General features: G+C 34.8%; 1 protein-coding gene across 2 annotated transcripts in view; it reads right to left on the bottom strand.

Annotated features, from left to right (window-relative positions):
- LOC148939574 (LIM/homeobox protein LMX-1.2-like) overlaps positions 1–11,099 on the bottom strand; it is a 44,887-nt gene extending 33,788 nt beyond the window's left edge. For both annotated transcript variants that reach the window (XM_089106630.1, XM_089106631.1), the window contains exons 1-2: positions 11,005–11,099; positions 1,112–1,307 (exon numbers count right to left, since the gene is read on the bottom strand). In XM_089106630.1, the coding sequence (XP_088962756.1) occupies positions 1,112–1,307; positions 11,005–11,089 (281 nt within the window). In that variant the 5' untranslated portion in view covers positions 11,090–11,099. The remainder of the gene's footprint in view (positions 1–1,111; positions 1,308–11,004) is intronic.
- Between the last annotated feature and the right edge of the window lie 2,084 nt (positions 11,100–13,183).

Genomic DNA, 13,183 nt, shown 5'->3' with positions numbered 1-13,183 from the left:
TGTTGCTACAAGGGTGAAGGTTACCTGTCATAATCGATTCTGCAGTAGAGTCTACCCTGTTTGCATAAGAAGGACTTAGATAGGCTGCTGCTACAAGGGTATAGGTTACCTGTCATAATCGATTCTGCAGTAGAGTCTACCCTGTTTGAAGAAGAAGGACTGATATAGGCTTTTGCTACAAGGGTATAGGTTACCTGTCATAATTGATTCAGCAGTAGAGTCTACCCTGTTTGAAGAAGAAGGATTGAGATAGGGTGTTGCTACAAGGGTATAGGTTGCCTGTCATAATCGATTTTGCAGTAGTGTCTACCTTGTTTCGAGAAGAAGGACTGAGAGAGGATGTTGCTACAAGGGTATAGGTTACCTTTTATAATAGATTCAGCAGTAGAGTCTACCCTGTTTGAAGAAGGAGTACTGAGATAGGCTGTTGCTACAAGGGTATAGGTTACCTGTCATAATCGATTTTGCAGTAGAGTCTACCCTGTTTGAAGAAGAAGGACTGAGAAAGGCTGTTGCTACAAGGGTATAGGTTGCCTGTCATAATCGATTCTTCAGTAGTGTCACCCAGTTTGGAGAAGCAGGACTGAGATAGGCTGTTGCTACAAGGGTATAGGTTACCTATTATAATCGATTCGGCAGTAGAGTCTACCCTTTTTTAAGAAGGAGTACTGAGATAGGCTGTTGCTACAAGGTTATTGGTTACCTGTAATACTCGACTCTGCAGTAGTGTCTACCCTGTTTGAAGAAGAAGGACTGAGATAGGCTGTTGAAACAGGCGAGGATTTTGATCTTGTATATGTAATTAAGAAGAGCATAGGTTACATGTCATAATCGATTCTGCAGTAGAGTCTACCTTGTTTGAAGAAGCAGTACTGAGATAGGCTGTTGCTACAAGGGTACAGGTTACCTGTCATAATCGATTCTGCAGTAGAGCCTACCCTGCTTGAAGAAGCAGGACTGAGATAGGCTGTTGCTACAAGGGTATAGGTTACCTGTCATAATCGACTCTGCAGTAGAGTCTACCCTGTTTGAAGAAGCAGGACTGAGATAGGCTGTTGACACAGGCGAGGATTTTTATCGTGTATTTGTACTTAAGAAGAGTATAGGTTACCTGTCATAATCGATTCTGCAGTAGAGTCTACCCTGTTTGAAGAAACAGGACTGAGATAGGCTGTTGCTGCACACACTGCATACAACACATTCCTCATGAAAAGAACACTCGCCTATTCGCATAATGTATCGATCGTTTATGTTCCGTCCACAAGCTTGGCAAATTGTGAAGGAATATTCTGAGAGAGTCTCAGTATCTAAAAAGAAAGTTCGGATTAGAGTTCTATTTTCAAGTTCACTTTACGCGTCTGCTTCATCTAAAAATCAGCACCTAGAATCCAGATCAGTCTCCTTTAGGCTTCCAACAGCTTTTTTTTCTTACTGACACTGCCCAAATCCTATAGGCTATAAATCATGCTAATACTTCTGTATTTACCTCACTGATTCGTATAACCTTTGTTGCAAAGGGGATTATTTAAGGTTTCTCTATAATCATTTTCATCTAAAGTTTCTCAGGCACTTCATCTTTTTTCAAAAATCCTACTCAAACTTTTTATAATTATCTGTAGCTTTGCGTCCACCATTCGATTTATAATTAATTAATTCTTTAATATAAATGTACTATTTCATTTTTGTTAGATCTCATTGCCAAACTGAAATTATACGAGAGACAACCTGGTGTATCATAGACAATCTTTTGTCGAAAAAATAAATGTTCAATGGGGATAAGTCCATTTATTAGACAGTGAAAACAGATACAAAGGTCTGGATATTTCGATCATATACAGCGATCGTCATCAGCAGAGTATTTCTGCTGATGACGATCGCTGTGTATGTGATCAGAATATCCAGACTTTTGTATCTGTTTTACTATCTAATAAATGGACTTGTTCCCATTCGGACGTTTATTTGTTTGTCATAGAAAGGCAGTACGGTCTTGAAAAATGAAAAAGAAAAGATAATTTAAGGATTTACGTCGAAAATCCTTTGTCATTTCTGTGTGCTTATTGAGGCTAATTACAATGATTGCAGTATTTTGGAGGTTATTAAGATGCGAGTTTCGTTTTTTTTTTCATTTAAAGTTTTTTTTGTTCCGTTGTCTTATTTAAACTATACCCATACAGTCCCCGGGGGAAGGGTTGCAAGTTGTGAACTTTGCCCATTGTATACATATAGCATTGTTTATTGGGAAGTATACAGACGTTTTCAGGAGGATTTTTTCTAGTAGGGGGGGGGGGGGTAGGGGGAGAAGGTTACGTGGGAGGATCTTCCCATGGAGGAATTTTCATGGGGAAGGGAATTTTTCATGAAGATGGTGCCAGATTTCCCAGCATTATTTAAAAAAGATAAAAAAAAAAAGTTTTTTTCAACTGAAATTAAGGAGCAACATTAAAACTTAAAACGAATAGAAATTGTTACGTATATGAGGGGGTTCTCCACCTTGCCAATACCACGCTCTTTACGCTAAAGTTTTTTAATGCTTTCATAAGAGCTATTTATTTTAATTAAAGCCTTTGTGATGCAAGGGTCATTCTTATTAAACTGGAACAAAATTCGAACTTTGGCTTAAAGAGCGAGGTATTGACGTGGGGGTGAACCCCCTCATATGCGTAATAATTTCTGTTTGTTTTCAGTTCTATTGTTACTCCTTACTTTCAGTTGAAAAAACTTGTTTTTTTTTATTTAATTTTTGATCTGGAATGGCCACAAACATTTTATATACGTACATTTTTTTTGGAAAACCCAAGAGCCTAATGTTTAATGAACAAGACCTACATACACAGTTTTGATACTTAGCGAGCGCCAAGTTTGAAAATAAGGAAGGTATGTGAAAAATTAGCAGAAAATGAGCGAAAAAATCAGGGCCGTATCCAGGATTTTTGTTCAGGGGGGTTTTACTAATTTTTGACTTTTTTTTGGGGGGGGGGGTTTACTAATTTTTGATTCAGTTTTCGACTAATTTTACTGATTTTTACCTAGGTTTTACTAATTTTCGACTTATTTTCGAGTCGGTCAAAAATTTCCGGGGGGGGGGTTCAAACCGGGTAACTTCCCCCCCCCCCCTGGATACGGCCTTGGAAAAAATGTATATCATAACGGGGCTCTAGAAACTGTAAATTTCCTGATAATCAAAAGACAAACACTGCCATTAATTGGCAGTATACTTGGTAAAAAAAACAGTGATTGAGTGAAAAGGAATTATGCATGAATATAACCCTATAACCCTAGCACGTTATAACGAATAGGGTTATAACGTAGGGTTATAACGAATATAACCCTAGCACGTTGTTACAAAATAAGAATTGTTACCAAATAAAATGTACACATCATTGAATAGTTAAATCTCTAAGCTATGCATTAATATGGTTATTGTTAAATTACCCAATATTAAATGTTTCAAATTATTAGTTAATTGATTTACCTACAAGAACTTTTTTTGGAAATACCAATTATCCTATTTTGTTATATTTATCCCTTCAAAATTTTACCTTAACCCATGTATCAATGAAATCCTTATTTTCTTCTGATTCGATAAATGTCACTTTCATGATGTAATTTTATTATGTAAAAAAAAAAATGTCGAATTCAAATTTTCACCTCAGACGTCATGATGAAAATATCACAGGCTCAAAGTTTTGTGTCTTTCATAGCCTAATAATCTTTATCGAAAGGCAAGTACAAACCCTTGGGAGTATATACTAACCTGGTTTCAAATTACATGTGATTAACATTGGGAATAAGAATATTGAATGTGATTGAATTTTCACAAAGGAAAAGTATCGTCAAATTTACGGAATCAGTTTGAACTTACTTTTTTTTCATGATTCAGTCGGGCAACAATGGTCAAACTTTACGCAAAACTTAATAAGTTTCGTAATCTTCATAATTCTGTAACAATAAAAAGAAAAATCGTTGGAAATCACGATTTCCTGGTACTAATAGACCAAAGACGGAGCGAAGAGGTGAAAAATATCTAATTTTGATTTGCTTGGTAATTTAAGATTTTTAAGGGGTCCTTTGAACAGTCCTCACTGAATTTGCAGTATGAAAGGTAAACATTTTAAAAAGACTCTTATTTAATTTTTATATTTTAGAAGGTCAAAGTTTAATAATAATGATAATAATATATTGAAAACCAGTCGTATACAATAAATGTACAATGACAGAGTATACAAAAATGCGAAAAGAGGAAACAAAAAGAAAACATACTAAAACAATAACAACAAAAGTAAAATAACAAAAGAGTACGAAAAGAGGAAACAGAAAGATAACATACTCAAAAATTACATCAGAAATAAAACAACAACTTCTTCGAAAAGAGCAGCAAGGACAACAAATTCTGAAAGGAGAAAAAAAAAAAAAAAAAGGGAAACAAGAGGGAAAATTAAACAAGCAAACTTGCCCACTCGTGCTCTAGTATTGCTGGTTTTGTTTTTAGCCGGCTAATAAGGGTCTGAACAGCTAGATTTGGGTCCGCTAGGTTGTAGCGCCGAATCAGAAAACTATTTTTGTCCAAGGTGGCAATTTTAGTAGGTACTTGGCAAAACAGAAAAATAAAGAGCGGTTAAACCTTCAGCAAATCGATGCTAGTAATGTTACGAGTATTGGTCATTTTGCACCGTCTCGAAATGAATTTTTATAAGCAATATTTCTAGTATAAAGTGCGAATCATTAGGATCAAACATGCAAAGACTTGCTTTCTGTTGCAAAAAATTTTCCCAAGGACTAAAAAGTGTAAAAAAGGATTAAAATTACCGTTATCTAACACGTTTATTTATTTCTTTATTGGAGAGAACATTCAATTATGATTACTATATACAAGCTCAGATTCAAATAAGGTTTACTCTTTCAACAAAATGTGATTCAACAAATAGATTTCCAGTACAAAGTACGAATCATTAGGATCAATTATGCAAAGACTTGCTTTCTGTTACGAAAGATTTTCCAAGGACTAAAAAGTGTAAAAAAGAAATAAAAATACTTTTATCTAACAAGCTTATTTCTTTTTTTTATTGGAAAGAACATTCAATTTTCATTTCTATATACAAGCTCAGATTCAAATAAAGTTTACTCTTCCAACAAAATGTGACTCAACAAAAAGATTTCCAGTATAAAGTACGAATCATTAGGACCAGACATTCAAAAACTTGCTTTTTGTTGAAAAAGATTTTCCAAGGACCAAAAAGAGTAAAAAAGAATTAAAAATTACTTTCATTTAACATGTTTATTTCCTCATTTATGGAAATATCATTCAATTTTCATTACTATATACAAGCTCAGATTCAAATAAAGTTTACTCTTTCAACAAAATGTTATTCAACAAAAAGATTTCCAGTATAAAGTACGAATTATTAGGATCAAACATGCATCGACTTGCATTCTGTCGCAAAAGATTTTCCAAGGACTAAAAAGAGTAAAAAATAATTAAAAATATTTTTATCTAACATGTTTATTTCTTTCTTTATTGGAAAGAACATTCAATTATTATTACTATATACAAGCTCAGATTCAAACACAAAGTTTACTCTTTCAAAAAAATGTGATTCAACAAAAAGTTTTCCAGTATAAAGTACGAATCATTAGGATCAAACATGCAAACACTTGCTTTCTGTTGCAAAAGATTTTCCAAGGACTAAAAAGAGTAAAAAAGAATTAAAAATACTTTTATCTAATATGTTTATTTCTTTCTTTATTGGAAATAACCTTCAATTTTCATTACTATATACAAGCTCAGATTCAAATAAAATTTACTCTTTTCTTTCAACAAAATGTGATTCAACAAAAAAATTTCCAGTATAAGGTGCGAATTATTAGGATCAAACATGCAAACACTTGCTTTCTGTTGCAAAAGATTTTCAAAGGACTAAAACGAGTAAAAAATAATTAAAAATACTTTTATCTAACAAGTTTATCTCTTTCTTTATTGAAAAGAACATTCAATTTTCATTAATATATACAAGCTCAGATTCAAATAAAATTTACTCTTTCAACAAAATGTGATTCAACAAAAAGATTTCCAATATAAAGTACGAATACTAAGGATCAAAAATGCAAATACTTGACTTCTGTTGCAAAAGATTTTCCAAGGAATAAAAAGAGTAAAAAAGAATTAAAAATACTTTTATCTAACATGTTTATTTCTTTCTTTATTGGAAATAACCATTCAATTTACATTACTATATACAAGCTCAGATTCAAATAAAATTTACTCTTTTCTTTCAACAAAACGTGATTCAACAAAAAGATTTCCAGTATAAGGTTCGAATTATTAGGATCAAACATGCAAACACTTGCTTTCTGTTGCAAAAGATTTTCAAAGGACTAAAACGAGTAAAAAATAATTAAAAATACTTTTATCTAACAAGTTTATTTCTTTCTTTATTGAAAAGAACATTCAATTTTCATTAATATATACAAGCTCAGATTCAAATAAAATTTACTCTTTCAACAAAATGTGATTCAACAAAAAGATTTCCAATATAAAGTACGAATACTAAGGATCAAAAATGCAAATACTTGACTTCTGTTGCAAAAGATTTTCCAAGGAATAAAAAGAGTAAAAAAGAATTAAAAATACTTTTATCTAACAAGTTTATTTCTTTCTTTATTGGAAAGAACATTCAATTTTTATTACTATGTACAAGCTGCGATTCAAACACAAAGTTTACTCTTTCAAAAAAATGTGATTCAACAAAAAGTTTTCCAGCATAAAGTACTGGAAATTATTTCTATTAGAAATAATTTTTATTTATTTCTTTATTGGAAAGAACATTCAATTTTCATTACTATATACATCCTAAGATTCAAATACTCTTTCAACAAAATTTGATTCAATAAAAATATTTCCAGTATAAAGTTCGAATCATTAGGATCAAATATGTAAACACTTGCTTTTTCTTGCAAAAGATTTTCCAAGGACTAAAAAGAGTAAAAAAGAATTAAAAATTCTTTTATATAACATGTTTATTTCTTTTTTTTTATTGGAAAGAACATTAAATTTTCATTACTATATACAAGCTCAGATTCAAATAAAGGTTACTCTTTCAACAAAATGTAAAAGGTAATATTAAAAGATAAAATTGGCAATAATTATCTTTCATAAAGAATTGAAAATCAAATTAACAGAAGTTATTGCGAATGATTAAAAACGACTCACATTTGAGCTAGGCTACTATGCTTTGATAGTAGATTCTTCAAGTGTGGGTATTTGGCGGTCTTGAAAGTTTTATCTCTTTCTTAATTTTAGTTATTTTCAAATGAATTAGATTTAAGAGTAGACCTATTAGTAATTTCTTTTTTTGTTGAATTTATTTAATTAAAACATTTTATTTTTATTTCTAAATTTTGATATCTTTATAAGGGTAAACTTTTCCTTATTTTATGTTTATTTTTTATATCGGTCTTTATTTTATAGTTAGGTTTAGTTTGTTTTTGTTCGTTTAGTTGTCGACCTAGCTTCATTACGGTTTATATGGTAATTATATATGGTAATTATTATATGGTAATTATATGGTAATTTACATGGTATTTATATGGTAATAAATATAAGGTAATTGCTTGTATTTTGAGGAACACTACAGAGCAAATAATTCAGAAATAACAAGAAAAATCCGCTTAAAAACCTTTCTTGTTGTAATTAATAGCCATTTCTGGTACAATTACCTTAATAATATTTTCCTGCATAGCCTGTAATTACCTTTAACGTTCTTTAATAATTTTGTAGACTACACTGCTTCTTCATTTACAAAAAAATAAGCGAGAAAAACGGGTTTAATTTAAACAAAGCAGTGACAAATAATAAAAAACAAGCAACAAATTAATTAATAAAGAAAAAATTCTGAATATTTCAACTCCACATCCGGGATTACTTTAGTACTATAAAGGTACTCTATAGTACTATAAAGGTAAATATGTACTAAGAAAAACTGATCTGTTTCTGTTTATGCTTGAAATATGCTGGTTTATTTTGGTTTTGACAAGATTTCGGAAGAAACTAAATTTCAGCTGGGGGGGGGAGGAAGTCGGGTCGCGGTGGGGGGGGGGGGCAAACCGATGTCTGAGAGGGGAATTTGACCCCCCTGCCCCATGTTAAATTACGCCCCTGATGCAACAGTATTTTTCTCAGCGCCCCTGACTTCATAACCCTCCTTGAACCTTCCTATGCACCACTTCCATCTTATCTCTGCCACAACCAACTAAGGGACCAAAATGGTCATAAATGTCCATATCGTTTTGCAGTAAATCGATATGGTTTTATTATGTGTTAACAGTAGTAACTTAATAGTGGTGCTCGGAGAAGTAACATACGTACAATATGATATCTATCAGGTCCACCAATTTCATCACTATCCCTCGGGCAACAGCCCCTCCCAGACCTCAGTTTGCCCCCCTCCCCAAGACCCAAGTTTTCCCCCGCCCCCCCAGCTGAAATTTAGTTGCTTCAAAAGTCTTGTCAAAACTAAGATAAGCCTGGATAATTCAAGCATCAAGAGAAACGGACTAGTTTTCTTTAGTATATATTTACCTTTATAGTGCTATAAAGTATTTTTATAGTGCTTTTATAGTACTATATAGTACTTTCATGGTACCAAATGGCTTATTTTTTAATTTTTACTGTCATTTTCACTTTATTTAGAGAAATTGGCTCCAACTTTGCCCCCCCCCCTCTCCCCAGGGTTTTGACGAAATTACGCCACTGTCCCTCGGCCTTCCTGTGCATCGCTTTTGTCTCCATCTCCACAAACACCAATTATTTCACGAAAGAATTCTCTGACAAAACCATATTAAAATAATATTAACTCTTCTCACCGTCTCAGGTAACACACTCCCACATTCTCTTCACTCTATTCATTTCTCCTCCTCATTGGTTTAATTTTTAATTAATTGACAAACATCGGGTTTTATTTCTTTTTAAAAAGCAGAAGTTGTCATCTTCACAGGAAATTAGATCCGATGTCGCTGTTATTTTTAATCTAAAAAATGGTAGAAATATGTCACAATTCCTCCACACGACGGCAGTGCTGCTAAGCAATACTTGATTATGCTATGTGTTGTCCCTGTTCTTTCGGAATGTGTCTGGCTTTGGATGGTAAGTCGTAACGTATCGACTCGTAATTCATGCTCGAATAACTTGTAGAGCAAATTTGGTAGACTGTTTTATGTTCACAGTTAACTAAAGGTAAATCGATGAAGGGTTATTTGATTACTCTGAAACCCGGAAAAATAGTACTAATCTCTCTTTGATTATTTAAAAATTGCTTTTCTCAATATCAATCCAGGCAATGAGTTGTCCATTTCAAAAAAATGTGTTCACCGGGTGACAGGGGTCACGTGCGGTGGAAGTGTGCCATGGATGGCGTGAAGTTTGCCATGTGGGGTGCAAAAAACTGTGGCCTGGTGGAACGGCCGGTGCTCCCCAAGATATACAGTAGATGGTGAACAGTGGACATCCAGGGGGGGGGGGTTACGGGGTTTGAACCCTACCCTAAAATCTTGCTCCGACTCGCATAAATGTAACAAAATGCACATGGACTGATCTCTGATGTGTTTTTTAAAAGTTGCTGTGTAAGCCTCCCTCCCGGAAAAAATGCACCTTCCCCCTCTTAACAAATATCCCGGATACACCCTTGACAGTGGAACTCTTCGAAGCCGTGACAATGGTTAAACGTGGCTCTGAGACATAAACGCTTCAAAAAGTAGATTCAGATATAATAGATTTTTTTTTTTAACGAAATTGCCTAATTTTGTCTCTTCTTTTGAATGACCGTGTATCAAACAATAAACAATAGAGCCTAGGGAAAATGTGGTTCAATCACTCATTCTACGGCTATAATAAAAGAACGGTTAAGATGGTTAAATCACATTTCACGGGTGACTTGTTACCGAAAATCTGGCTTTTTGGCAATTCATCTAATGCCAAGGCCGTATCCAATAGGGGTCTTGAGTGTATGAACCCTCTCCCCAAAATGTTTGCCCGACTCGTAAAAACGTGACAAAATAAAGATAAACAAATTTTTGATGCGGTTTTTAAAGTTTTTTGCCCCCCCCCCCCTCCGAAAAAATTATTTTGTCTCCCCCATCCCGGAAAAAAATCTTTTGTACGCCCTTCTCCCGAAAAAAAATTCTGGATAGGGCCCTGTCTAAGACAACAAGAAAAGTGCAACATTGTCAAATGGGGGGGGGATTAAGAAAGAATTTAAGAAAAACAGGAGTTGCATCGGAGAGAGAAAAAATAAAGCTTCAAACAGATTGGGGTGGAGGAAGGACTTACAGAGTCATACTAGCCTCCGGCGACATGGTACTGCGACTATTTTTTAGTATCAATTTGCAGGAAAGAAATTCTTGTATCAGAACTATAGGTCTATTCTATTCAGAATGAGATTTTATTTACATCAAGATTGAGCAAACGCTAGTCTGAGCCAATCAGGTTTTCCAAAGAATTTTCTCATTGGCTGAAATTAAAATTGTGATTGGCTAAAGATAGTATTAGCTAAATTTTGGTATTAGAGTCTCATTGTGAACAGGCCTTAAGGGAAAAAACAGCAACACACACATTATGAGTACATGGATAAACTCTGCATTCTATTTGACAGGCGATCCTAGTTTTTTGAGTGGGGGGGGGGGTGCATAGCTATAGAATCGTCTTATATTGTCATCTTTCAATGAATGTTTATGTTATGCTACACAGTCGAGAAGGAGGTGTAAACCATTGACATAGCTAGGTAGGAAACAGATGGGATTTCACCCGCCAAGAGATGTGTTGTGACCTAGACAAATCTTAAACTGAGTTAAAATCCAAATTTTCAAGAGAAGGTTGCAAACCCTCCGTCTTTCACCAAATGACAAACTCGAGCCACAACCATAGTTCGAACCGTTAGATGGCGGCAAAGCGGTCTGTGCAAAATATGTTCGTTTATTACTATTTAAACTCAGATATAAAATCTCAATATCTACCTGTCTGTGTTTCCATAATGCGTGGGGGTGAAACTCCGATTCCCGGTCCTGAAAATATCCTACAGTCCTCGCGTACCATAATCATTACCCCCTGATTCCAGAGTCACACTCGTGCAAACTAAAGATTCTTTAAACTGGAGAAACAGATCCACTAGAATAGGAGGGGTCTGTTATATCGATCTTAGAAATTTCGAATATCTCATTGGCAAAGCAGCTGGGGAGAAATTGATAGGTCGTTCCAAACCAGAGTCAAATCCAATTGGTTCTTCTAAACCTAACTTAAATCTGATTGGTTGAAGTTTAATATCTTCTTGTGTACACATCAGTTCTTACGTTTCTCTAGGAGTTTTATTGGAATTCTTGGACAGAAAAAATGCTTCGCTTTGTTTAGCAAGGAGGGGAGATGCTTTGGGAGATCAAAAGATCATGCAATTGAAAGATCGGATGTCATCTTTGCTGTTTAAAGACCAGTGTTTACGATGGCTTGCTCTCTCCAGAGAGAAATAATGAACAACTCTGAAATGCTTACATAGTGACGTTTGTGAAGTCTACTAGCTGAAAGATGCGTCGAAGATTAAAAACAAAGAAGTTTGTGAAGTTTAAAAACAAATAAAGGAACTTATCTGTTATAGCTACAACACTCAAGTTCTTGGTCTGACAGAACCCGCTTCTTTATGTTGTTTCTTTCAGCTTAGCGTGAGAGCCACAAAGACAAGGAACTTAATAGATGGGAGATATATAATTTGGGCTATATATTTGTACATTTTTTTTTTGGGGGGGGGGGGGAAAGAATTTGGACAGCGTGAAGTTAGAAAAAATTCTTACTTCATAATATGCAGAATAATTGAGGCTAACACATTTTGCATGCAGACTCGCTATACTTTACCCTCCTAATGTACAAATATATAGCCCGAGTTTGCTTCTAAAATATTTATATTTTCATCATACTTAGGTAGATTTCATTAGGATTAACCTTACTTCATTTCTTGAGTTTTGTAGTTATAACAGACAAGTGCCCAAATAAAAACAAAAGTAAGAATAATTTCAACCTTAGGCCTATGTAAAACTAGCCAAAAACTGTCGGCCTGCACGCATAGATAGATGAAAAATTTGTTACATGTTCTCTTTTCTGAAGACGAGAGAAATCTTGTTTTAACCCCATCTCTTGAACCCAAAATTGTAAGCCTTCTTACCCCCCTCCCCTAAAGAAAAACTTCCTGAAGGCTTAAAATCGATCCCCCATCTGTAAGACAAAACAGGGTAGATTAACCAAAATATAAAATTCGCTATATTGACATCAGAGGCAACGCTATAGCGTTGCCTCTGATGGAGGCCAAAAGGCTTCAATGTTTTATTTTTTTCCACCAGAGGCACTTCATATGGAAAGGGGTGGTCGGATAAACTTTAGAGGGGGTTATCTCGATTGGAAATCGGAAGTTCTAGTGTCCTTTTCTAGAGTCAAAAGTGATCGACAAAAGAACAACAAAGTAAGAAAAACTTCAACTTTGGGCCTATATAAAAAGTAGCTGAAAAACCTTTCGGCCTACCTGCATAAAAAGAGGAAAAATTCTGGTGTGTGTGCTCTTTTCTGGGGACTGGAGAAATCTGGTTTTACCCCCATCTTCCGAAAAAAATTATAAGTATTCTTAGCCCACCCCCCTTAAAAAAGAATCTCCTGAGTTTTTCAAGTCGATCTCCTACCCGTGAGACAAAACGAGATAGATTTACTGAAATATGAAATATACCCCTGCAAGAATCATATCGGACTTCCATCCCTCGATTGTCTGGAAGCATCCTCGAGGGAGGCCGTGCACCAGATGGGCTGATGTTATAAATCAACGCCTCCTCAATCGCAACATCGACCCAAATGAGGCCCCATCCATAGCCCTGGACAGGGCTGCTTGGAGAAGACTGACAGCGCTTTCAACCAGTTCCCTCTACGCTGGCGACCCTGCTGAGCAAGAGCGTTAAGTTAAGAAAGTCAAGACAAAAAACGTATACGTTCTTTTGCCGAGTATACTGACACTTCAGGTTGGGTTGTTACATCTTTGTAAGTACTTCAGCTACCCGTTGTATAATATCCTTTGATTGTTTTCAGATGGTGATAGGCTGTCATGGGAGTCACCAAAGTCAATTAATCAAGATATTTTACTTTGGGGTTAAATCTGGGAGGTAGCAT

The sequence above is a fragment of the Artemia sp. Qi Xiang Cuo genome, chromosome 21, assembly GCF_049724085.1.
Source record: "Artemia sp. Qi Xiang Cuo chromosome 21, ASM4972408v1, whole genome shotgun sequence".
NCBI classification, from domain to species: Eukaryota; Metazoa; Arthropoda; class Branchiopoda; order Anostraca; family Artemiidae; genus Artemia; species Artemia sp. Qi Xiang Cuo.
The sequence above is the reverse complement of the archived record's forward strand: the minus strand, read 5'-3'. Positions and strand labels throughout refer to the sequence as shown.